The 25144-nt window shown below is 40.0% G+C and overlaps 1 protein-coding gene across 5 annotated transcripts in view; it reads right to left on the reverse strand.

Moving 5' to 3' along the window:
* The window catches only part of Ac13E (Adenylyl cyclase 13E), a 111481-nt gene that overhangs the window by 52941 nt on the left and 33396 nt on the right, over window positions 1-25144 (reverse strand). For all 5 annotated transcript variants that reach the window (XR_011394650.1, XM_053798037.2, XM_053798036.2 and 2 more), the window contains 5 exons: window positions 23836-24036; window positions 22481-22612; window positions 12235-12486; window positions 8382-8559; window positions 65-165 (listed from right to left, as the gene is read on the reverse strand). Coding sequence is in view for 4 of the 5 variants with exons in the window: in XM_053798037.2 (XP_053654012.1) it covers window positions 65-165; window positions 8382-8559; window positions 12235-12486; window positions 22481-22612; window positions 23836-24036 (864 nt within the window). In the remaining variant the exon portion in view is untranslated. The remainder of the gene's footprint in view (window positions 1-64; window positions 166-8381; window positions 8560-12234; window positions 12487-22480; window positions 22613-23835; window positions 24037-25144) is intronic.

Here is a 25144-nt window from a genome sequence, read left to right on the forward strand (position 1 = left end):
CTGAAATATATTATTATTAATGTCTTGCTTAAACTAGAATAAAGAGAAAGTAAAGTATACACACCTTGGATTCATTAAGAGTTGTGTACTGGTCATCACAACTTCCCAGAGTGTCCACACTCACTTGCTTATTTACAAAACCCAGAATAAAGTACGTGTTCAGTCCTAAAACAGACAAGAATATGTTAAGAACATAAGAAAGTAGGAACACTGCTGCAGGCCTACTGGCCCATACTAGGCAGGTCTTTCTGAAACCCAAACTCACTAATAAAAATATTGCCCACAGCCCATTTCCACTGCTACCCAAAGAATAAGCTTTCATAACCCTATTAACCAATATTTTTTTCAATAATAACCAATATTCATATTTAATAAAACATGTTTTTAAACCAAAAGTTGTATATGATAGATGGTTTATCCTACACAGTAAGGTTACTATTTATTGCACATAGCAGAGTACAGGGAAGGTCCTTTATTTACAATGTGTATCAGTGAGTTTTAACTTAAAAATGACTGGTATTCTTGCTTATAATTATTAATGGTGTGTAATACTGACAAGTTGATGAATTCATGACATGTGCACCACCTGCGTGTCATGTGCACCACCTGGGTGTCTTCATGTGCACCACCTAGGTGTCTTCATATGCACCACCTGGGTGTATTTGTGTACCACCTGGGTGTTTTTATATGCACCACCTGGTTGTCTTTTAGTTGAAGATGCTTCACCTACCATCACTTTTTTTTCAATTAAACACAAAGATTATATATGTATATGGAAGACAGTGGAAGATGAGGTAATAATAACTAGAAGTAACTGCTAGACCCACAACAATGACATTCTTAACCCTTTGGGGGTTTCGGATGTACTAGTACGTCTTACGACCCAGGGTTTTTGACGTACTAGTACGCCTAAATTCTAGCACCCTCAAATCTAGTGAGAAAAAGCTGGTAGGCCTACATATGAAAGAATGGGTCTATGTGGTCAGTGTGCGCAGTATAAAAAAAAATCCTGCAGCACACAGTGCGTAATGAGATAAAAAAACTTTGACCGTGTTTTTGGATTAAAACAGCGACTTTGCACTGTATTTTCATATGGTATTTATTGTTGTATTCTAGTTTTCTTGGTCTCATTTTATAGAACAGAAGACATATTACAGAAATTGAGATGAATTTGACTGGTTTTACAATGAAAAGTACCTTGAAATTGAGCTCAAACTAGCAGAAATGTTCGATTTTTACCAAAGTTCAAAAGTAAACAAATCATGCCAGGCGTCCAATACACGTCAACTGGTGAGTCTAATATTCTTCCACGAGTGCACTGATATTATTTATACCATTTCTACACTAATGCAGTAGTCTGCATAACAGTAAATCTTCTATTTTTTGTAAGAATAAAAATTCAAAGTGGAAAGCCAAAGAAATATAAGAGGGGCCTGGGGATGTGACTAACGAACAGAGAACTTGTTATTTTAGTGCCAGGAATGTCTTTCTTGTTTATTCTGGACCCTATTTGGAAATTGGCATCTTTTGAAATTTGTGTGAAATTGGAAAAACTGCTAAATTCTGACCACTTTATTGGATAGTTGAAATCGGTAAATGGGTGGTTTCTTGTACTCATTCGATAGAAAAAATGGAGTTCTAGCAAAATAGTTATGATTTTTGTCGACTAGTACACTGGAATTGGCCGAAAATAGGGCTCAAAGTGGGCAAAATCGCCGATGCATAAACATCGTCGAGACCGCTAACTTTGCGAGAGCATAATTCCGTAAGTTTTCCATCAAATTTCACACTTTTGGTGTCATTATGATTGGGAAAAGACTCTCTATCTTTTCATAAGAAAAAATAATTTTTTTTTTTGAAATTTGGCCGACCTTGAGAGCAAGTCTCTGAGAGGACCTGTCGACCCCCAAAGGGTTAATAACTAGCAATAAGTGCTAGACTCAACAATGACACAGACATAATAACTAGCAATAACTGCATGGTAGATGCACAGGTATCATACTCCACCTTGAGAATATAAGGCAATCGATCTCCTTCAATTCACGGAAAATATGTGAAGTCAATTCCTCGAACATTTTAACATTTACGATATATTATTACAAAGCATCTTACACTTTGTACTAACGTAGATAGTTGTAGAGGAGTCACCTGACAGTGTTGAGGTTAAATACCATACAGCTTCAGCTTTTCTCACACTACTGAGATGTTAAGGTTATTTAGGTGGACCTGCACACAGGCCTATATGTAGAGCTACATGTAGGCTTACACATAGACCTATGCATAATTACACTTATCATACATAGTAACATAAGTTTAACAATTTGTAAATGGTCAAAATTATTTACAAACATTGCCCAGTACTAGCACTCTAGTACTAGCACTCTAGCACTAGCACTCCAGCTTCAGCACTTCAGTACTAGCACTCTAGTACTAGCACTCCAGTATTAGCACTCCAGTACTAGCACTTTAGTACTAGCACTCGAGGACTAGCACTCCAGTACTAGCACTCTGTATCAGCACTCCAGTACTAGCACTCTGTATCAGCACTCCAGTATCAGCACTCCAGTATCAGCATTCCAGTACCAGCACTCCAGTACCAGCACTCCTGCACTAGCACTCCAGTATCAGCAGTCCAGTACTAGCACTCTAGTACTAGCACCCCAGTACCACCACTCCAATATTACTAGGGTTTCCCAGAGGAAAAACTTATGTGTTGCTGCACCTTAAACCCTTTCAGGGTCTACCCTGTAGATCTATGACTTTGACGCCAGGGTCCAAGACGTAAATCTATGCCAAAATTCTTGCGGCTTCAAATTTAGAGCGAGAAGGCTGGTAGGCCTACACCTAAGAGAATGGGTCTGCGTGGCCAATGTGCAGTAAACAAAAAATCGGGGCACCCACACTGCATTGTGGGAACGCCATCTCAGTACGCTTTGTTCATCATGCCTGGCGGCAAGGAAGATCTCACTCCCCAGCAAATTCTGACTCTCCTCTTCCCAAGTTATAGTTTTAACACTGATGGAAGTGGATCTGAAGAGGAATTCTATGGTTTTGAACCATATGGTACAATGGTACCATATGGTACAATGGTACCATATGATACAATGGTACCATATGATACAATGGTACCATATGATACAATGGTACCATATGGTACAGGGGCCCTAATGGAAATAAGTCACTTTGTCTGACTTCTTTGGGTTATCCTAGGTTCTCCATACATAAGCTGCTATGTATGATAATCTATGTAACTGTATTTGTGTATGCTGAATAAATTAAGACACCACATGTGCTCGAGTAAGTTTATTCAGGTAGGCACAAATACAGTTACGTAGAGTATGATACATAGCAGCATATATGTAAAGATCCTAGGATAACCCAAAAAAGTCAGAGTGACTTATTTCCATTGGAGTCTCTCTATCTGTACCATATGGTACACTGCATATAGTGCCTATACCATATGCAATTCCAAGAGGACTGAGTGATGATGATGTGACTACAATTGGGATGGATAGACCACATGTGACAGTAGGTGGCGGTGGTGCCACAAGCATGCAGCATGTGGCACCAGCCCAGACTGGGAGTGAGTCTGGGACCCAAGCCGCTGACTCAGCAGCTCCAGGACAAAGCACTTCGTCGTCCACCGGTGGAAGGAGACGACTGTGGCTGAAGTGTTTTTGCTTTTTTGCAACAATAATGCTTATGCCTCATGTCTATAAGCATAATATAAAATCATACTGGTCCACAGATGAGTATGACACCATTGTGCATGACACCTTGTTTCAAAGACTATAACAGTTCTAGGAACGTGTCCAATGACTGCACATATGTAAATACATAACAGAACATTACTAATATACAACATTTTTGCATGTTTTTTGTTGTAAGCAATTCCTGTAAACAAAATAATGATGAAAATATTAGTGCGGCTATTGTGTTGAATACAAAGGGTGTACATATATACATTATGTATTATACTGGTCTCACAGGCCACAAACGTTACTGGAAAAAAATTAGAAAAGAAAAAAACGAACAAAACAGTAAAATGAAAAAAATGCGACTTTACGAAAGTCAGGGATGTTGCCGCCACCTGGTCACTGAGGGTCAATTTCACACCTCTATATCTTTCAAAGTACTGATCGAATTTTTTTTTGGGGGGGTTTATTTTTTTTTTTCAAAAAGTCGGCTGTCTCCCACAGAGGCAGGGTGACCCAAAAAAGAAAGAAAATCCCCAAAAAGAAAATACTTTCATCATCATTCAACACTTTCACCACACTCACACATTATCACTGCTTTTGCAGAGGTGCTCAGAATACAACAGTTTAGAAGCATATACGTATAAAGATACACAACATATCCCTCCAAACTGCCAATATCCCAAACCCCTCCTTTAAAGTGCAGGCATTGTACTTCCCATTTCCAGGACTCAAGTCCGACTAAATGAACATAACCGGTTTCCCTGAATTTTTTTTTTTTTTTTTTTTTTTTTTTTTTTTTTTTTTATTATCACACTGGCCGATTCCCACCAAGGCAGGGTGGCCCGAAAAAGAAAAACTTTCACCATCATTCACTCCATTACTGTCTTGCCAGAAGGGTGCTTTACACTACAGTTTTTAAACTGCAACATTAACACCCCTCCTTCAGAGTGCAGGCACTGTACTTCCCATCTCCAGGACTCAAGTCCGGCCTGCCGGTTTCCCTGAATCCCTTCATAAATGTTACTTTGCTCACACTCCAACAGCACGTCAAGTATTAAAAACCATTTGTCTCCATTCACTCCTATCAAACACGCTCACGCATGCCTGCTGGAAGTCCAAGCCCCTCGCACACAAAACCTCCTTTACCCCCTCCCTCCAACCCTTCCTAGGCCGACCCCTACCCCACCTTCCTTCCACTACAGACTGATACACTCTTGAAGTCATTCTGTTTCGCTCCATTCTCTCTACATGTCCGAACCACCTCAACAACCCTTCCTCAGCCCTCTGGACAACAGTTTTGGTAATCCCGCACCTCCTCCTAACTTCCAAACTACGAATTCTCTGCATTATATTCACACCACACATTGCCCTCAGACACGACATCTCCACTGCCTCCAGCCTTCTCCTCGCTGCAACATTCATCACCCACGCTTCACACCCATATAAGAGCGTTGGTAAAACTATACTCTCATACATTCCCCTCTTTGCCTCCAAGGACAAAGTTCTTTGTCTCCACAGACTCCTAAGTGCACCACTCACTCTTTTTCCCTCATCAATTCTATGATTCACCTCATCTTTCATAGACCCATCCGCTGACACGTCCACTCCCAAATATCTGAATACGTTCACCTCCTCCATACTCTCTCCCTCCAATCTGATATTCAATCTTTCATCACCTAATCTTTTTGTTATCCTCATAACCTTACTCTTTCCTGTATTCACCTTTAATTTTCTTCTTTTGCACACCCTACCAAATTCATCCACCAATCTCTGCAACTTCTCTTCAGAATCTCCCAAGAGCACAGTGTCATCAGCAAAGAGCAGCTGTGACAACTCCCACTTTGTGTGTGATTCTTTATCTTTTAACTCCACGCCTCTTGCCAAGACCCTCGCATTTACTTCTCTTACAACCCCATCTATAAATATATTAAACAACCACGGTGACATCACACATCCTTGTCTAAGGCCTACTTTTACTGGGAAATAATTTCCCTCTTTCCTACATACTCTAACTTGAGCCTCACTATCCTCGTAAAAACTCTTCACTGCTTTCAGTAACCTACCTCCTACACCATACACTTGCAACATCTGCCACATTGCCCCCCTATCCACCCTGTCATACGCCTTTTCCAAATCCATAAATGCCACAAAGACCTCTTTAGCCTTATCTAAATACTGTTCACTTATATGTTTCACTGTAAACACCTGGTCCACACACCCCCTACCTTTCCTAAAGCCTCCTTGTTCATCTGCTATCCTATTCTCCGTCTTACTCTTAATTCTTTCAATTATAACTCTACCATACACTTTACCAGGTACACTCAACAGACTTATCCCCCTATAATTTTTGCACTCTCTTTTGTCCCCTTTGCCTTTATACAAAGGAACTATGCATGCTCTCTGCCAATCCCTAGGTACCTTACCCTCTTCCATACATTTATTAAATAATTGCACCAACCACTCCAAAACTATATCCCCACCTGCTTTTAACATTTCTATCTTTATCCCATCAATCCCGGCTGCCTTACCCCCTTTCATTTTACCTACTGCCTCACGAACTTCCCCCACACTCACAACTGGCTCTTCCTCACTCCTACAAGATGTTATTCCTCCTTGCCCTATACACGAAATCACAGCTTCCCTATCTTCATCAACATTTAACAATTCCTCAAAATATTCCCTCCATCTTCCCAATACCTCTAACTCTCCATTTAATAACTCTCCTCTCCTATTTTTAACTGACAAATCCATTTGTTCTCTAGGCTTTCTTAACTTGTTAATCTCACTCCAAAACTTTTTCTTATTTTCAACAAAATTTGTTGATAACATCTCACCCACTCTCTCATTTGCTCTCTTTTTACATTGCTTCACCACTCTCTTAACTTCTCTCTTTTTCTCCATATACTCTTCCCTCCTTGCATCACTTCTACTTTGTAAAAACTTCTCATATGCTAACTTTTTCTCCCTTACTACTCTCTTTACATCATCATTCCACCAATCGCTCCTCTTCCCTCCTGCACCCACTTTCCTGTAACCACAAACTTCTGCTGAACACTCTAACACTACATTTTTAAACCTACCCCATACCTCTTCGACCCCATTGCCTATGCTCTCATTAGCCCATCTATCCTCCAATAGCTGTTTATATCTTACCCTAACTGCCTCCTCTTTTAGTTTATAAACCTTCACCTCTCTCTTCCCTGATGCTTCTATTCTCCTTGTATCCCATCTACCTTTTACTCTCAGTGTAGCTACAACTAGAAAGTGATCTGATATATCTGTGGCCCCTCTATAAACATGTACATCCTGAAGTCTACTCAACAGTCTTTTATCTACCAATACATAATCCAACAAACTACTGTCATTTCGCCCTACATCATATCGTGTATACTTATTTATCCTCTTTTTCTTAAAATATGTATTACCTATAACTAAACCCCTTTCTATACAAAGTTCAATCAAAGGGCTCCCATTATCATTTACACCTGGCACCCCAAACTTACCTACCACACCCTCTCTAAAAGTTTCTCCTACTTTAGCATTCAAGTCCCCTACCACAATTACTCTCTCACTTGGTTCAAAGGCTCCTATACATTCACTTAACATCTCCCAAAATCTCTCTCTCTCCTCTGCATTCCTCTCTTCTCCAGGTGCATACACGCTTATTATGACCCACTTCTCGCATCCAACCTTTACTTTAATCCACATAATTCTTGAATTTACACATTCATATTCTCTTTTCTCCTTCCATAACTGATCATTTAACATTACTGCTACCCCTTCCTTTGCTCTAACTCTCTCAGATACTCCAGATTTAATCCCATTTATTTCCCCCCACTGAAACTCTCCTACCCCCTTCAGCTTTGTTTCGCTTAGGGCCAGGACATCCAACTTCTTTTCATTCATAACATCAGCAATCATCTGTTTCTTGTCATCCACACTACATCCACGCACATTTAAGCAACCCACTAAATATTACCCTGCTCACACTCCAACAGATCGTCAGGTCCCAAGTATCATTCGCCTCCATTCATTCCTATCTAACACGCTCATGCACGCTTGCTGGAAGTCCAAGCCCCTAGCCCACAAAACCTCCTTTACCCCCTCTTTCCAACCCTTTCGAGGACGACCCCTACCCCTCCTTCCTTCCCCTATAGATTTATATGCTTTCCATGTCATTCTACTTTGATCCATTCTCTCTAAATGACCAAACCACCTCAACAACCCCTATAGAAAAATACCTATAGAAAAATATTATCTTTAATTCTATAAGATTTTTTTTTTTTTTTAAATTCTTGGACCCTGGCTGTCACACTGAGATTTGGCCTCTGGATCCTAGACTTGTGTTGTTGTACCTTTAACTTGAGGACCTTCCTCAGTAAGTGTGTTGTTGTACCTTTAACTTGAGGACCTTCCTCAGTAAGTGTGTTGTTGTACCTTTAACTTGAGGACCTTCCTCAGTAAGTGTGTTGTTATACCTTTAACTTGAGGACCTTCCTCAGTAAGTGTGTTGTTATACCTTTAACTTGAGGACCTTCCTCAGTAAGTGTGTTGCTGTACCTTTAACTTGAGGACCTTCCTTAGTAAGTGTGTTGTTGTACCTTTAACTTGAGGACCTTCCTCAGTAAGTGTGTTGTTATACCTTTAACTTGAGGACCTTCCTTAGTAAGTGTGTTGTTGTACCTTTAACTTGAGGACCTTCCTCAGTAATGTAAGTATCTTTGGGCAAGAACTTGATGGTAACTTCTGAGACGTGAACTTGAGCTGGTCGACCAGTTGACTCCATCTCATTGGCTAGAGAAACATCGTTGGACCAAACATCAAACTTGAAACGTTTTGTTCCCACAATGCCACATAACACCTGTACAAGAACAACTATTATTAATATGTGCAAGAACAACTATTATTAACATGTACAAGAACAACTATTATTAACATGTACAAGAACAACTATTATTAACATGTACAACAACAACTATTATTAACATGTACAAGAACAACTATTATTAACATGTACAAGAACAACTATTGTTAACATGTACAACAACTATTGTTAACATGTACAAGAACAACTATTGTTAACATGTACAACAACAACTATTATTAACATGTACAAGAACAACTATTGTTAACATGTACAACAACAACTATTACTAATATGAAAACCAACAAGTTGAAGACTGAGACATTTGTTTAACATTTGGTAACCTTTGTTGTTTAAATGTATGGCCAGCCAGTGACTTCTTCAGTCCAATACAGAAAATGCTGGAAGATGCATTGGAGTTTAAGGTAATCAGTCCCTCGGCCTGGAATTGATGGACCGAACACATCGACTCCAGGTTGAGGGACTGATTACCTTAAACTCTTCATCTTCCACCATTCTTCTCTGTACTGGACTGAAGAAGTCACTGGCTGGTGAAACATTTCCACAATAAAGGTTCCTAAATGTTAGACAAGTGTCTCAGTCTTCAAGTCATACAATCTCTGAAAAATGGGAAGCAATCATGTTCAATCCTGCGAAGGAAAGTGCCGCTCCAATTCCTTGAATCAAAAGTCCTTCACCGGCATCAAAGCCCCCTGGCCCCCCTCCCCCCTATCACTAAGAGGGAAGCTAAGATGAAGAAGTACAGTAAAGAAGTAATGAGAGTTTACAACCATCCAAGTTTACATTACAAGTGTGTGTACTCACTTATATGTGGTTACAGGGGGTTGAGTCTTAGTTTCCAGTCCTAACTTTCAATTTACCACTTGCCAGATTTACTTTCCCCTAGCCTCATAAGATTTATTGAACCTATTCTTAAAATTATGTATGGAGTTTACCTCCACCACTTCCTCATCAAGGTCTGGAGTTTACCTGGAGAGAGTTTCAGGGGTCAACGCCCCCGCGGCCCGGTCTGTGACCAGGTCAATCTACTTCCTGACTACCCTGAGGCTGAAGAAATATTTCCTGACATCCTTGTGCCTCATCTTTGTCTTTATCTTTCTGTTGTGCCCCTGAGTACCTGTTTCTCACCTCTCAAATAGCCTGTCCTTGTCTACCCTTGCAATTTCTCTAGAGTATCTTGTATGTAGTTACCATGTCTCCCCTGGTTCTTCAGTCCTCCTGGGTCATTAGATTCAATTCCTTTAGCCTCTCTTAGTAGCTCATATCCATTATATTGAGAACTAGTCTTGTTGCATACTTCTGCACTTTCCAATTTCTTAATATACTTCCTGAGTGGGTTCCAAACTGGTGCTGTATACTCTAAGATGGTATACCTAGAGTATACATGGAGAAGGTTTCAGGGGTCAATGCCCCTGCAGTCTAGTCTGAGACCAGGCCTCATGGTGGATCAGGGTTTGATCAATCAGGCTGTTACTGCTGGCCGCACACAAACTGACGTATGAACCACAGCTTGGCTGGTCAGGCACTGACTTTAGGTGCCTGTCCAGTGCCTTCTTGAAGACAGCCAGGAGTCTATTGGTAATTCCCTTTATGTATGCTGGGAGGCAGCTGAACAGTCTTGGGCCCCTGGCACTTACTGTGCTCCCTCTCAGTGTACTTGTAGCACCCCTGCTTTTCATTGGGGAAATGTTGCATCTCCTACCGAGTCTTTTGCTTTCGTTGGGAGTGATTTTTGTGTGAAAGTTTGGTACTAATCCCTCTATGATTTTCCAAGTGCATATTTTCTTGTATCTCTCTCGCCTGCATTCCAGGGAATACTAATCAACCATTCCTAGTAATTTAGGTGCTTTATCATACTTATGTATGCCGTCAAAGTTCTTTGTACATTCTCTGGGTCAGCAATGTCACCTGTTGTATAAAACAGCCAGAATGATTCTGCTGAGATTCTTGAAGGTCACTCTTAGGTTTGTAAGGTGATCACTGGCTGTAGATGCTACCAATTAATGTGAGTCTCTGGTAATATACTAGGCACTATGTTGACTCCCGGGTCCTTCTCTTTGAATGAGGTCTGCAGCCTCTGTCCCCCCCCCCCCCCCCCCGAGTCTAGACTCTATACTTCTGCTTCCTTCCCCTTCATAACCTTGCAGTTGCTGGGGTTAAATTCAAACAGCTACTTATCTGACCAACACTTCACTTTGTCTAGATCCTTCTTCTGTCCTCACCAGTTTGTACTCAACACCTCAGATCAAGAGCTCTTCTTGATCAATACCTCAGATCAAGAGACCTTCACCAACATGAAGAATCAAGAGCCCTTCACCAACATGAAGAATCAAGAGACCTTTCACCAACATGAAGAATCAAGAGCCCTTCACCAACATGAAGAATCAAGAGCCCTTCACCAACATGAAGAATCAAGAGACCTTCACCAACATGAATAATCAAGAGACCTTCACCAACATGAAGAATCAAGAGACCTTCACCAACATGAAGAATCAAGAGCCCTTTCACCAACATGAATAATCAAGAGCTCTTTCACCAACATGAAGAATCAAGAGCCCTTCATCAACATGAAGAATCAAGAGCCCTTCACCAACATGAAGAATCAAGAGCCCTTCACCAACATGAAGAGTTCTTTCAGAAAAACAAATTTGAATCCATACAAGAGATAAAAAACAATATGTAAACACTGATATATAATGTAGCTCATAAAAAAATTGAAAAAAGTTCAGTAAGATTCACCATGTACAGGAAATTTTCAGTCCATCTTGGACTATTATCAAGGTGACACTATTATCAAAGTGATGCTACTATCAAGGTGGCACTATTATCAAGGTGACACTATTATCAAAGTGATGCTACTATCAAGGTTGCACCATTATCAAGGTGACACTATTATCAAAGTGATGCTACTATCAAGGTGGCACTATTATCAAGGTGACACTATTATCAAAGTGATGCTACTATCAAGGTGGCACTATTATCAAGGTGACACTATTATCAAAGTGATGCTACTATCAAGGTGGCACTATTATCAAGGTGACACTATTATCAAAGTGATGCTACTATCAAGGTGGCACCATTATCAAGGTGACACTATTATCAAGGTGACACGATGGTCCAGCACAGACCCTAATATGATGTGGGTTAGTCATGGAGTGCTCCAGCCACAGTATTGTAACTAATTCTTCAGTGAGGATATACATGTCATACCAGCAGTGGTGTACCGCAGGTATGACATGTGCCTTGGGTGCCACTTGAAGAATGGCACCACTTGAAGAAGGGTGCCACTTGAAGGGGGGGCACCACTTGAAGGGGTTGCCACTGAGTAGTTTCTATTGGGGTCAGGCAAGCCATCCTCAGATTGTGAAAAAAGAATGTCTTCATATGTATGATCTGTCTTTGATTATCATGGGTGAGAGGCACTAGGATGGCTAATGCTATAATTTGTTAATTAAAAGATTAACAAGTGTGACTTGTATTTTTGAGCTCATGTTATGGTAAAGTTATCTAAAAGATGGGAATTAGATGTTTGGATAGGAGTACAATTTCAGTGCTTGCCATAGGCACTATTTTCCCTAAATACACCCTTGGTTACTAGTGTGTATACTAACTCTCATATTAGCATCTTCTTCAGTGAGGATATTGTCTTACCTTACCAGTGTGTATACCAACTCTCATATTAACATCTTCTTTGGTATCTGTATCAAATTCTTGGATGGCATCTATCATGTCGAGTCCCATGTTGACACAACACTGTGCATGGTCTGGCCGGGGCTCAGGACAACCACTCACACTGTAGTAACAGTCACCCAGGGTACTGATCTTCTCACAGTTGTTCTTCTTACACAGCACATCAAAGCGACCAAATAAGTCGTTCAGTAGTCCCACAAGCTGTTCTGCTGTCTAGAGAAGACATGTTTTATTTTAGTGGAAAGTTAACCCTTACAATTATTTCATGTACAGTTTGCCTACTTATGCAATACAACTTTATTTCTTTTCTACAGTATACAGGTAATGTAGTTTATTCTTCTTCTTTCAACAAACTGGCAGTATCCCACCAAGGCGGGGTGGCCCAAAAAGAAAAACGAAAGTTTCTCTTTTTAAATTTAGTAATTTATACAGAAGGGGTTACTACCCCTTCCGCCTGGCATTTTAGTCACCTCTCACAACACGCATGGCTTACAGAGGAAGAATTCTGTTCCACTTCCCCATGGAGATAACAGGAAATAAACAAGAACAAGAACTAGTAAGAAAATAGAAGAAAACCCAGAGGGGTGTGTGTATATATATATATATATATATATATATATATATATATATATATATATATATATATTCTTCTTCTTTCAACACACCGGCCGTATCCCACCAAGGCGGGGTGGCCCAAAAGGAAAAACGAAAGTTTCTCCTTTTACATTTAGTAATATATACAGGAGAAGAGGTTACTAGCCCCTTGCTCCCGGCATTTTAGTCGCCTCTTACAACATGCATGGCTTACGGAGGAAGAATTCTATTCCACTTCCCCATGGAGATAAGAGGAAATAAACAAGAATAAGAACTAGAAAGAAAATAGAAGAAAACCCAGAGGGATGTGTGTATATGTATATATGCTGGTACATGTATGTGTAGTGTGACCTAAGTGTAAGAAGAAGTAGCAAGACGTACCTGAAATCTTGTATGTTTATGAGACAAGAAAAAAGACAGCAGCAATCCTACCATCCTGTAAAACAATTACAGGCTTCCATTTTACACTCACTTGGCAGGACGATAGTACATCCCTGGGCTGCTGCTGTCTACCAAACTTCTTCCTAGGAATGTAGTTTATATGTAATAAAATATTGTTAAGCCACTAACATGTGGTGCATTTCTAACTACCAACCATTGTACAAGCAAGTAAAGGTAACTATCTCTTCGACATCCCTCATGTCCATCTCACACTTTGCAAAAATGCAATGTGCATAAAGGGCCCAAAGACCTCAACCATCAAAAGGTCTCCTGTCTGCCAATCAATTTAAGACTATAAATTTAAGACTCTAAAAAAAAATTGCAAATGTTAGTGGACAAATTTGGGAGTGTGTGTAAAGGTAGAAAGTTGAAAGTGAACATAGAAAAGAGTAAGGTGATGAGAGTATCAAATGATTTAGATAAAGAAAAATTGGGTATCAAATTGGGGAGGAGGAGGAGTATGGAAGAAGTGAATGTTTTCAGATATCTGGGAGTTGACGTGTCAGTGGATGGATTTATGAAGGATGAGGTTAATCATAGAATTGATGAAGGAAAAAAGGTGAGTGGTGCATTGAGGTATATGGGGAGGCAAAAAATGTATCTATGGAGGCAAAGAAGGGAATGTATGAAAGTATAATAGTACCAACACTCTTATATGGGTGTGAAGCTTGGGTTGTAAATGCTGCAGCAAGGAGGTGGTTGGAGGCAGTGAAGATGTCCTGTCTAAGGGTGTAAATATTACGCAGAAAATTCGGAGTGTGAAAATTAGAAGAAAGTGTGGAGTTAATAAAAGTATTAGTCAGAGGGCTGAAGAGGGTTTGTTGAGGTGGTTTGGTCATTTAGAGAGAATGGATCAAAGTAGAATGACAAGATAAGATAAGATAAGATTTCGTTCGGATTTTTAACCCCGGAGGGTTAGCCACCCAGGATAACCCAAGAAAGTCAGTGCGTCATCGAGGACTGTCTAACTTATTTCCATTGGGGTCCTTAATCCTGTCCCCCAGGATGAGACCCACACCAGTCGACTAACACCCAGGTACCTATTTGCTGTTAGGTGAACAGGACAACAGGTGTAAGGAAACGTGTCGAATGTTTCCACCCGCCGGGAATCGAACCCGGGCCCTCCGTGTGTGAAGCGGGAGCTTTAGCCACCAGGCCACCGGGCCATAAATCTGTAGGGGAAGGAAGGCGGGGTAGGGGTCGTCCTCAAAAAGGTTGGAGGGAGAGGGTAAAGGAGGTGTTGTGGGCGAGGGGTTTGGACTTCCAGCAAGTGTGTGTGAGCGTGTTAGATAGGAGTGAATGGAGACAAATGGTATTTGGGATCTGACGAGCTGTTGGAGTGTGAGCAGGGTAATATTTAGTGAAGGAATTCAGGGAAACCAGTTATTTTATATAACCGGACTTGAGTCCTGGAAATGGGAAGTACAATGCCTGCACTCTAAAGGAGGGGTTTGAGATATTGGCAGTTTGGAGGGATATATTGTATATTTTTATAAGTACAGTGGACCCCCGCATAATGATTACCTCCAAATGTGACCAATTATGTAAGTGTATTTATGTAAGTGCATTTGTACGTATATGTTTCGGGGTCTGAAATAGACTAATCTACTTCACAATATTTCTTATGGGAACAAATTCGGTCAGTACTGGCACCTGAACATACTTCTGGAGTGAAAAAATATCGTTAACCGGGGGTCCACTGTATATACTTTTAAAGGCGACTAAAATGCAGGGAGCAAGAGGCTAGTAACCCCTTCTCCTGTATAAATTACTAAATTTGAAAAGAGAAACTTTTGTTTTTCTTTTTGGGCCATCCTGCCTTGGTGGGATACGGCCGGTTTGTTGAAAGAAGAAAGAAGATATACTTCTAAACTGTTGTATTCTGGGCACCTCTGCAAAAACAGTGATTATGTATGAGTGAGGTGAAAGTGTTGAATGATGATGAAAGTATTTTTTTGGGGGGGATATTTTCTTTTTTTTTGGGTCACCCTGCCTCGGTGGGAGACAGCCGACTTGTTAAAAAAGAAAAAAAGAAAATAAGAATCACCTCATCTCCCAAACTTAACTATACCAACACTATATTATGTATGAAATCACAGGACCAGGTTGAAACTACTCAAGAAATCCAAAAAAACTTACGATTACTTAATAACTTTAAAGTATTAAAACACATAAAACTGACTACTGCCTCTCTTTTAGTAAAAATGCATACTTAAAATTGTACCATTCTATACCAATGTTTAGAGTTAAGTAGTGTGTGAGTGTTAGTATTAGTCTGCCAATAATGCTCAGCATGTTAGTGACTTTGTACATTACAATATTTTAATATATGTAAACTACACACTGTCTACTATGCAAATAGAAAAATATTATTTTATTAGTTATTTATTATTAGAACAGTGGTACCCCGAGTTTTGTACATAATTCGTTCCAGAAGGTTGTTCGAGTGCCGGTACCAAACAAATTTGTTCCCATAAGGAATAATGTAAATTAGATTAGTCCGTTTCAGACCCCCAAAAATACACTTACAATAATACACTTACATAATTGTTCAAGTTGGGAACAGTACTAAACTCAGGGTACCACTGTATTGCTTTCTATATACACAACTTGATTGTAGAGAAAATTCTACAATTCTATAAATGTGGCTTGTCTTTACAACTTATAAGTTGCAATACCAGTTATGTAGCGACGATTTCCACAGTCCACCTTTAATACGCACAGCAAACTTATTCACTCCAAAATGATCTTATTCTGAATAATGATCACTACAGAGTGGACAGCTTTCCTGTGTCTATTGAAGGTGGTCCCAGGAGCTATGATGCTGTAATAACCCAGAGTACAACCACTCTTTAACCCTTTGAGGGTCGACAGGCCCTCTCCGAGACTTGTTCTCAGGGTTGGCCAAATTAAAAAAAAAAAAAAAAATTTCTTATGAAAAGATAGAGAATCTTTTCCCGATCATAATGACACCAAAATTATGAAATTTGATAGAAAACTTACGGAATTATGCTCTTGCGAAGTTAGCGGTCTCGGCGATGTTTACTCATCGGCGATTTTGCCCACTTTGAGCCCCATTTTCGGCCAATTCCACTGCACTTGTCGACAAAAAACATGAATATTTCGCTAGAACTCCATCTTTTCTATCGAATGAGTGCAAGAAACCATCCATTTACCAATTTCAACTATCCAATACAGTGGTCAGAATTTAGCAATTTTGCCAATTTCACACAAATTTCAAAAGATGCCAATTTCCGAATAGGGTCCAGAATAAACAAGAAAGACATTCCTGACACTAAAATGACATTTCCTTTGTTCATTATCACGTCTCAAGGCCCCTCTTACATTCTTTTGCTCTCCACTTTGAATTTTTATTCTCACAAAAAACAGAAGATTTACTGTTATGCAGACTACTGCATTAGTGTAAAAAATGGTATAAATAATATTGGCGCACTTGCAAAAGAATATCAGACTCACCAGTTGACGTGTATTGGACGCCTGGCATGATTTGTTTACTTTTGAACTTTGGTAAAATTCGAACATTTCTGCTACTTTGAGCTCAATTTCAAGGTACTTTTCATTGTAAAACCAGTCAAAATCATCTCAATTTCTGTAATATGTCTTCCATTCTATAAAATGAGACCAAGAAAACTAGAATACAACAATAAATACCATACGAAAATACAGTGCAAAGTCGCTGTTTTATTCCAAAAAAACGGTCAAAGTTTTTTTTTTCTCATTATGCACTGTGTGGTGCAGGATTTTTTTTATACTGTGCAAACTGACCACATAGACCCATTCTTTCATATGTAGGCCTATCAGCTTTCTCCCACTAGATTTGAGGGCGCTAGAATTTAGGCGTACTAGTACGTCAAAAACCCTGGGTCGTAAGCCATACTAGTACGGCCGAAACCCTCAAAGGGTTAAATTACTAACCTCTCATAGTCAATAAACACAGAGTGGGGATTTGCAAGGTCAAGAATAATGTAACATCACGGTAGGGTTATTATTGAAAGAATTAGAGGTAAGACAGAGTGTAGAATTGCGGATGAGCAAGGAGGTTTTAGAGTGGGTAGAGGATGTGCAGATCAAGTGTTTACATTGAAGCACATATGTGAACAGTATTTAGATAAAGGTAGGGAAGTTTTTATTGCATTTATGGATTTAGAAAAGGCATATGATAGAGTGGATAGGGGAGCAATGTGGCAGATATTGCAAGTGTATGAAATAGGTGGTAAGTTACTAAATGCTGTAAAGAGCTTTTATGAGGATAGTGAGGCTCTGGTTAGGGTGTGTACAAGAGAGGGAGACTACTTCCCGGCAAAAGTAGGTCTTAGAAAGGGATGTGTAATGTCACCATGGTTGTTTAACCCTTTCAGGGCCACCAGGCCCTCTCCGAGACTTGTTCTCAGGGTCGCCAAATTTAAAAAATAAAAAAAAAAAAAAAAAAATGAAAAGATAGAGAATCTTTTCCCGACCATAATGACACCAAAAGCATGAAATTTGATAGAAAACTTACGGAATTATGCTCTCACGAAATTAGCGGTCTCAACAATGTTTACGCATCGGTGATTTTGCCCACTTTGAGCCCTATTTTCGGCCAATTCCAGTATACTAGTAGACAAAAATCATAACTATTTCGCTAGAACTCCGTTTTTTCTATCGAATGAGTACACGAAACCACCCATTTACCGATTTCAACTATCCAATACAGTGGTCAGAATTTAGCAATTTTGCCAATTTCACACAAATTTCAAAAGATGACAATTTCCAAATAGGGTCCAGAATAAACAAGAAAGACATTCCTGGCACTAAAATAACATTTCCTCTGTTCATTAGTCACGTCCCCATGCCCCTCTTACATTCTTTTGCTTTCCACTTTGAATTTTTATTCTCACAAAAAACAGAAGATTTACTTTTATGCAGACTACTGCATTAGTGTAGAAATGGTATAAATAATATCGGCGCATTTGTGAAAGAATATTAGACTCACCAGTTGACGTGTATTGGACGCTTGGCATGATTTGTTTACTTTTGAACTTTGGTAAAAATCAAACATTTCTGCTACTTTGAGCTCAATTTTAAGGTACTTTTCATTGTAAAATCAGTTAAAATCATCTCAATTTCTGTAATGTCTACCATTCTATAAAATGAGACCAGGAAAACTAGAATACAACAATAAATGCCATACAAAAATACAGTGCAAAGTCGCTGTTTTAATCCAAAAACACGGTCAAAGTTTTTTTTCTCATTACGCAATGTGTGCTGCAGGATTTTTTTTATACTGTGCACACTGACCACATAGACCCATTCTTTCATATGTAGGCCTACCAGCTTTCTCTCACTAGATTTGAGGGCGCTAGAATTTAGGCGTACTAGTACGTCAAAAACCCTGGTGCATAAGCCGTACTAGTACAGCCGAAACCCTGAAAGAGTTAATATATTTATAGATGGGGTTGTAAATGAAGTAATTGCTAGGGTGTTCGGGAGTGGGGTGGGATTAAATTATGGGGAATCAAATACAAAATGGGAAGTGACACAGTTACTTTTTGCTGATGATATTGTGCTTATGTGTGATTCTAAAGAAAAATTGCAAAGGGTAGTGGACAAATTTGGGAGTGTATGTAAAGGTAGAAAGTTGAAAGTGAACATAGAAAAGAGTAAGGTGATGAGGGTATCAAATGATTTAGATAAAGAAAAATTGGATATCAAATTGTGGAGGAGGAGTATGGAAGAAGTGAATGTTTTCAGATATTTGGGAGTTGATGTGTCAGCAGATAGATTTATGAAGGATGAGGTTAATCATAGAATTGATGAAGGAAAAAAGGTGAGTGGTGCATTGAGGTATATGTGGAGGCAAAAAATGTTATCTATGGAGGCAAAGAAGGGAATGTATGAAAGTATAGTAGTGCCAACACTCTTATATGGGTGTAAAGCTTGGGTTGTAAATGCTGCAGCGAGGAGACGGTTGGAGGCAGTGGAGATGTCCTGTCTATGGGCAATGTGTGGTGTAAATATTATGCAGAAAATTTGAAGTGTGGAAATTAGAAGAAGGTGTGGAGTTAATAAAAGTATTAGTCAGAGGGCTGAAGAGGGGCTGTTGAGGTGGTTTGGTCATTTAGAGAGAATGGATCACAGTAGAATGACATGGAGAGCGTATAAATCTGTAGTGGAAGGAAGGTGGGGTAGGAGTCGTCCTCGAAAAGGTAGGAGGGAGGGGGTAAAGGAGGTTTTGTGGGCGAGGGGCTTGGACTTCCAGCAAGCTTGCATGAGCATGTTAGATAGGAATGAATGGAGACGAATGGTATTTGGGGCCTGTTGAGCTGATGGAGTGTGAGTAGGGCAATATTTAGTGAAGGGATTAAGGGAAACCGGTTATTTTATATAGCTGGACTTGAATCCTGGAAATGGGAAGTACAATGCCTGCACTTCAAAGGAGGGGTTTAGGATATTAGCAGTTTGGAGGGATATATTGTGTATCTTTATATGTATATACTTCTAAACTGGTGTATTCTGAGCACCTCTGCAAAAACAGTGTTGAATGATGATGAAAGTATTTTCTTTTTGGGGATTTTCTTTCTTTTTGGGTCACCCTGCCTTGGTGGGAGACGGCCGACTTGTTAAAAAAAAAAATGGTAGTAAAAGTTCTTACTGAACACAGAAGTTGTCAGCCACCAAGGTCAGACACAGAGGTTGTCTGCCACCAAGGTCAGACACAGAGGTTGTCTGCCACCAAGGTCAGACACAGAGGTTGTCTGCCACCAAGGTCAGACACAGAGGCTGTCTGCCACCAAGGTCAGACACAGAAGTTGTCAGCCACCAAGGTCAGACACAGAGGTTGTCTGCCACCAAGGTCAGACACAGAGGTTGTCTGCCACCAAGGTCAGACACAGAGGTTGTCTGCCACCAAGGTCAGACACAGAGGTTGTCTGCCACCAAGGTCAGACACAGAGGTTGTCTGCCACCAAGGTCAGACACAGAGGTTATCTGCCATCAAGGTCAGACACAGAGGTTGTCTGCCACCAAGGTCAGACACAGAGGTTATCTGCCATCAAGGTCAGACACAGAGGCTGTCTGCCACCAAGGTCAGACACAGAGGTTGTCTGCCACCAAGGTCAGACACAGAGGTTATCTGCCACCAAGGTCAGACACAGAGGCTGTCAGCCACCAAGGTAAGACACAGAAACTGTCTGCCACAAAGGTCAGACAGAGGCTGTCTACCACCAAGGTTGGTGACCCAAATAGAAGCAACAAATTCATTACCAATCATTCATTCAACAGCTGTCTTATCAGGAGTATGTACTTACCACAATGCAAATCACCATACACACTGCAACATGCGCAACCCTTTTAGAATACATGCACTACTTCCCACCTCAAGAATTGTAACATCCTCACTCATTCTTCAGAGTACAGACACTGTACTTCCCACCTCCAGGACAGTAACATCCTCACTCATCCTTCAGAGTACAGACACTGTGCTTCCCACTTCCAGGACTCTTAAGTCTTGTTCAAGCATTTTTCAATAAGAGAATATACCAGGTGTCTGCAGTAAATGTGGATCAAGGCAGATGTGATGATTTATTTTAGATAAAACAGTATTATAATACTACTTCTTCTTTCAACAAACCGGCAGTATCCCACCAAGGCGGGGTGGCCCAAAAAGAAAAACAAAAGTTTCTCTTTTTAACTTTAGTAATATATACAGGAGAAGGGGTTACTATCCCCTTAGTCCTGGCATTTTAGTTGCCTCTTATGACACACATGGCTTACGGAGGAAGAATTCTGTTCCACTTCCCCCAAGGACAAGAATTAGTAAGAAAATTAGAAGAAAACCTAGAGGGGTGTGTATATATATGCTTGTACACGCATGAGTAGTGTGACCTAAGTGTAAGTAGAAGTAGCAAGATCTACCTGAAATCTTGCATGTTTATGAGACAGATAAAAGACACCAGCAATCCTACCATCATGTAAAACAATTACAGGCTTCCGTTTCACATTCACTTGGCAGGACAGTAGTACCTCCCTAGGTGGTTGCTGTATACCAACCTACTACCACAGGATGGCAGTACCTCCCTGGGCAGTTGCTGTCTACCAACCTACTGCCACAGGATGGTAGTACCTCCCTGGGTGGTTGCTGTCTACCAACCTACTACCTTGGTGTTATAATACATCTTTCTTCTTTCAACATACCGGCCGTATCCCACCGAGGCGGGGTGGCCCAAAAGTCAAAACGAAAGTTTCTCCTTTTACATTTAGTAATATACACAGGAGAAGAGGTTACTAGCCCCTTGCTCCTGGGATTTTAGTCGCCTCTTACAACACGCATGGCTTACGGAGGAAGAATTCTGTTCCACTTCCCCATGGAGATAAGAGGAAATAAACAAGAACAAGAACTAGAAAGAAAATAGCAGAAAACCCAGAGGGGTGTGTGAGTATGTATGCTTGTACATGTGTAGTGTGACCTAAGTGTAAGTAGAAGTAGCGAGACGTACCTGAAATCTTGCATGTTCATGAGACAGAAAAAAGGACACCAGCAATCCTACCATCATGTAAAACAATTACGGGCTTTCGTTTTACACTCACTTGGCAGGACGGTAGTACCTCCCTGGGCGGTTGCTGTCTACCAACCTACTACCTTGGTGTTATAATACATGGTTACATAAAAATCTGATTATTACAGATGCTCCTCGCTTTACAATGGTTTGACTCACAATATTTTGACTTTTCTAAGGTGCAATAGTGATACACTCAGTAGTCATCAAACATTTACAATGAGTCATAGATGGTTTCAACACCTCAAAAATCTTGTAGATGTCCTCTGAACCAAGATTCCATGATGTTACAGTGTCTGACAAGTTGTGCAAGAAAGGTATAAAATACCGATAATATGAAAGTTAAGACGCATGTGCAACATCTTCATAATGTGAAGGTTAATGGTGAGGTATTTAGTTAGTGGCAGAAATTATTTGTGCATTTGTTTGTTCAGTGGCAATAGTTATTTATTTACTTATTTATCACACCACATTCATATTCAACTTACAATATTTTCAACTGATAACGGGTTCGTCGTAACGTAACCCCACGGTAAGTCGAGGAGTACATGTGTTTCTTTACAACGTAACAATGGGAAAAAAATGTGAGTTAGGAATAGATGCATAAATCATCTTACTTTGTTAGAACTCATGCGTGTAAAGCCGACAATATCAGCGAAGAGGATGCTGACGTTGTCCATGCCGTGCATGTTGAAGGGTCGGAAGAGTGTCTGGATGTCACTAGTGTGAGATGCTCGAGGTGATGACACCTGGTGAACATGTCAACATTAATAATATACAATTATACTAAATACTACTCTATAACACATGTTAACTAAATTATTCTTTCCCACTTACACAACATTATACAATATTAACTGTTTCTCATCTTCATACAATATTCATAGAGTACAGGCACTGTACTTCCCACCACCAGCACCACCCCTCCTTTATAATACAGGAACTGTATTTCCCACCATCACCATCACCCCTCCTTTATAGTACAGGAACTGTATTTCCCACCATCGCCAGCACCCTCCTTTATAGTACAGGAACTGTATTTCCCACCATCGCCACCACCCCTCCTTTATAGTACAGGAACTGTATTTCCCACCATCGCCAGCACCCTCCTTTATAGTACAGGAACTGTATTTCCCACCATCGCCAGCACCTTCCTTTATAGTACAGGAACTGTATTTCCCACCATCACCATCACCCCTCCTTTATAGTACAGGAACTGTATTTCCCACCATCGCCACCACCGCTCCTTTATAGTACAGGAACTGTATTTCCCATCATCGCCACCACCCCTCCTTTATAGTACAGGAACTGTATTTCCCACCATCGCCAGCACCCTCCTTTATAGTACAGGAACTGTATTTCCCACCATCGCCACCACCCCTCCTTTATAGTACAGGAACTGTATTTCCCACCATCGCCACCACCGCTCCTTTATAGTACAGGAACTGTATTTCCCATCATAGCCACCACCCCTCCTTTATAGTACAGGAACTGTATTTCCCACCATCACCATCACCCCTCCTTTATAGTACAGGAACTGTATTTCCCACCATCGCCAGTACCCTTCCTTCAAAATGCAGGTACTGGACTTCCCGCCTCCAGGACTCAAGTCTGGCTTATATATACGTATATGATTTACATAAGAATATGTTTTGAAAAAATATTGAGCAATACAAAGTGAATATCTGAAGGTACATCTGAGAGACTTTAAGAAGAAACTATCAGTACAAGTGACTTCATAACCCCAGTCTTTTATCTCTCAAAATTAATTATGCAAACATACATATTTTTTTTAATAATTTTATTATTATTATCACACCGGCCGATTCCCACCAAGGCAGGGTGGCCTGAAAAAGAAAAACTTTCACCATCATTCACTCCATCACTGTCTTGCCAGAAGGGTGCTTTACACTACAGTTTTTAAACTGCAACATTAACACCATGAATTTAAATGTAATACCCATCAAGTTACCTTTCTGAGTATGGCACCATCTTCCCCATAATAAGTGGCGTCATCATTATCATCAGCAAGAGTCTCCCTCATAAGCCAGTCAGCAACTTTGGGAGGCATGACTGAGTGGATCATCTTTTCTTTGAGTGCCTTCTCCACCTCCAACTGACCTCTCACTAACAGTGACTGACCGATGCTCATGAAGGTTCCGCGCATACGTACCTGTCAGCGTACAAAAGTAATGCAGTGTTGACATTAATATATTATCAACTAAGAACTTTTCAGTGTGCAAAAGTAGTGTAAGTGCACTCAGCTTCTTCCTTAATGAATCTCTAGCTGCACTTTTTTACTGAACTGTTAAATACCTCTTGATATTTCAAAAACTATGTATTCTTAATTTCACATACTATTTGCAATTATAATTTAGCTTTTAGGCTGCCAGAAATATTTTGCATAAGAGCTTTGTATAAAGTAATAATATATGTCAGTCACCTTAACTATATAATATACTCTACTTCACTTAATAAAGTTTTTTTTTTTTTGTTTTGCTTTAAGATGAGAGTTAATCTCACAAGCACAAACTATTTAAAATGTTATGTAAGTAAAACCAAACTCTCAAACATAGATGACAAAATGTTAAAGTTTGAGTGTATTAAAAAATAATACAGTGGACCCCCGGTTTACGATCAGCTCCCAATGCGACCAATTATGTAAGTGTATTTATGTAAGTGCGTTTGTATGTGTATGTTTGGGAGTCTGAAGTGGACTAATCTAATTCACAATATTCCTTATGGGAACAAATTCGGTCAGTACTGGCACCTGAACATACTTCTGTAATGAAATAATATCGTAAACCGGGGGTCCACTGTACTGATATGAAAGTGAAATTAACCAAATTCCACTGTACAATTTGCCTATACTATATCAGAATACAAAGATACAATAGCATGACTGGAACAATACACAAATAACCCACACACAGGAGAAAGAAAATTGTGATGACATTTCGGCTCAACTAGTTACACAGAAGTGTGATAGAAGCCAGTATATATATATATATATGAGAAGGGGACCCCACCCCCGGGCTCCCCCTCCCATATATAAGAACATAACATGAGAATGGAGGAACACTGCAGCAGGCCTACTGGCCCATACAATGTAGGTTCATGATAAATTAGACACGTGCAACACATGGGTATCTTAAATGAGGAAACGTATCACCACACAGTGGCTTCATCAGTCCATACAAAGAAGAATGTTGAAGAACAGGAGGAGTTTGAGGTAATCAGTCCCTCAACCTTGAGTAGATGCAATTACTGATTACATCAAT

This window comes from Cherax quadricarinatus, chromosome 93 (assembly GCF_038502225.1).
Source record: "Cherax quadricarinatus isolate ZL_2023a chromosome 93, ASM3850222v1, whole genome shotgun sequence".
Lineage (NCBI taxonomy): Eukaryota > Metazoa > Arthropoda > Malacostraca > Decapoda > Parastacidae > Cherax > Cherax quadricarinatus.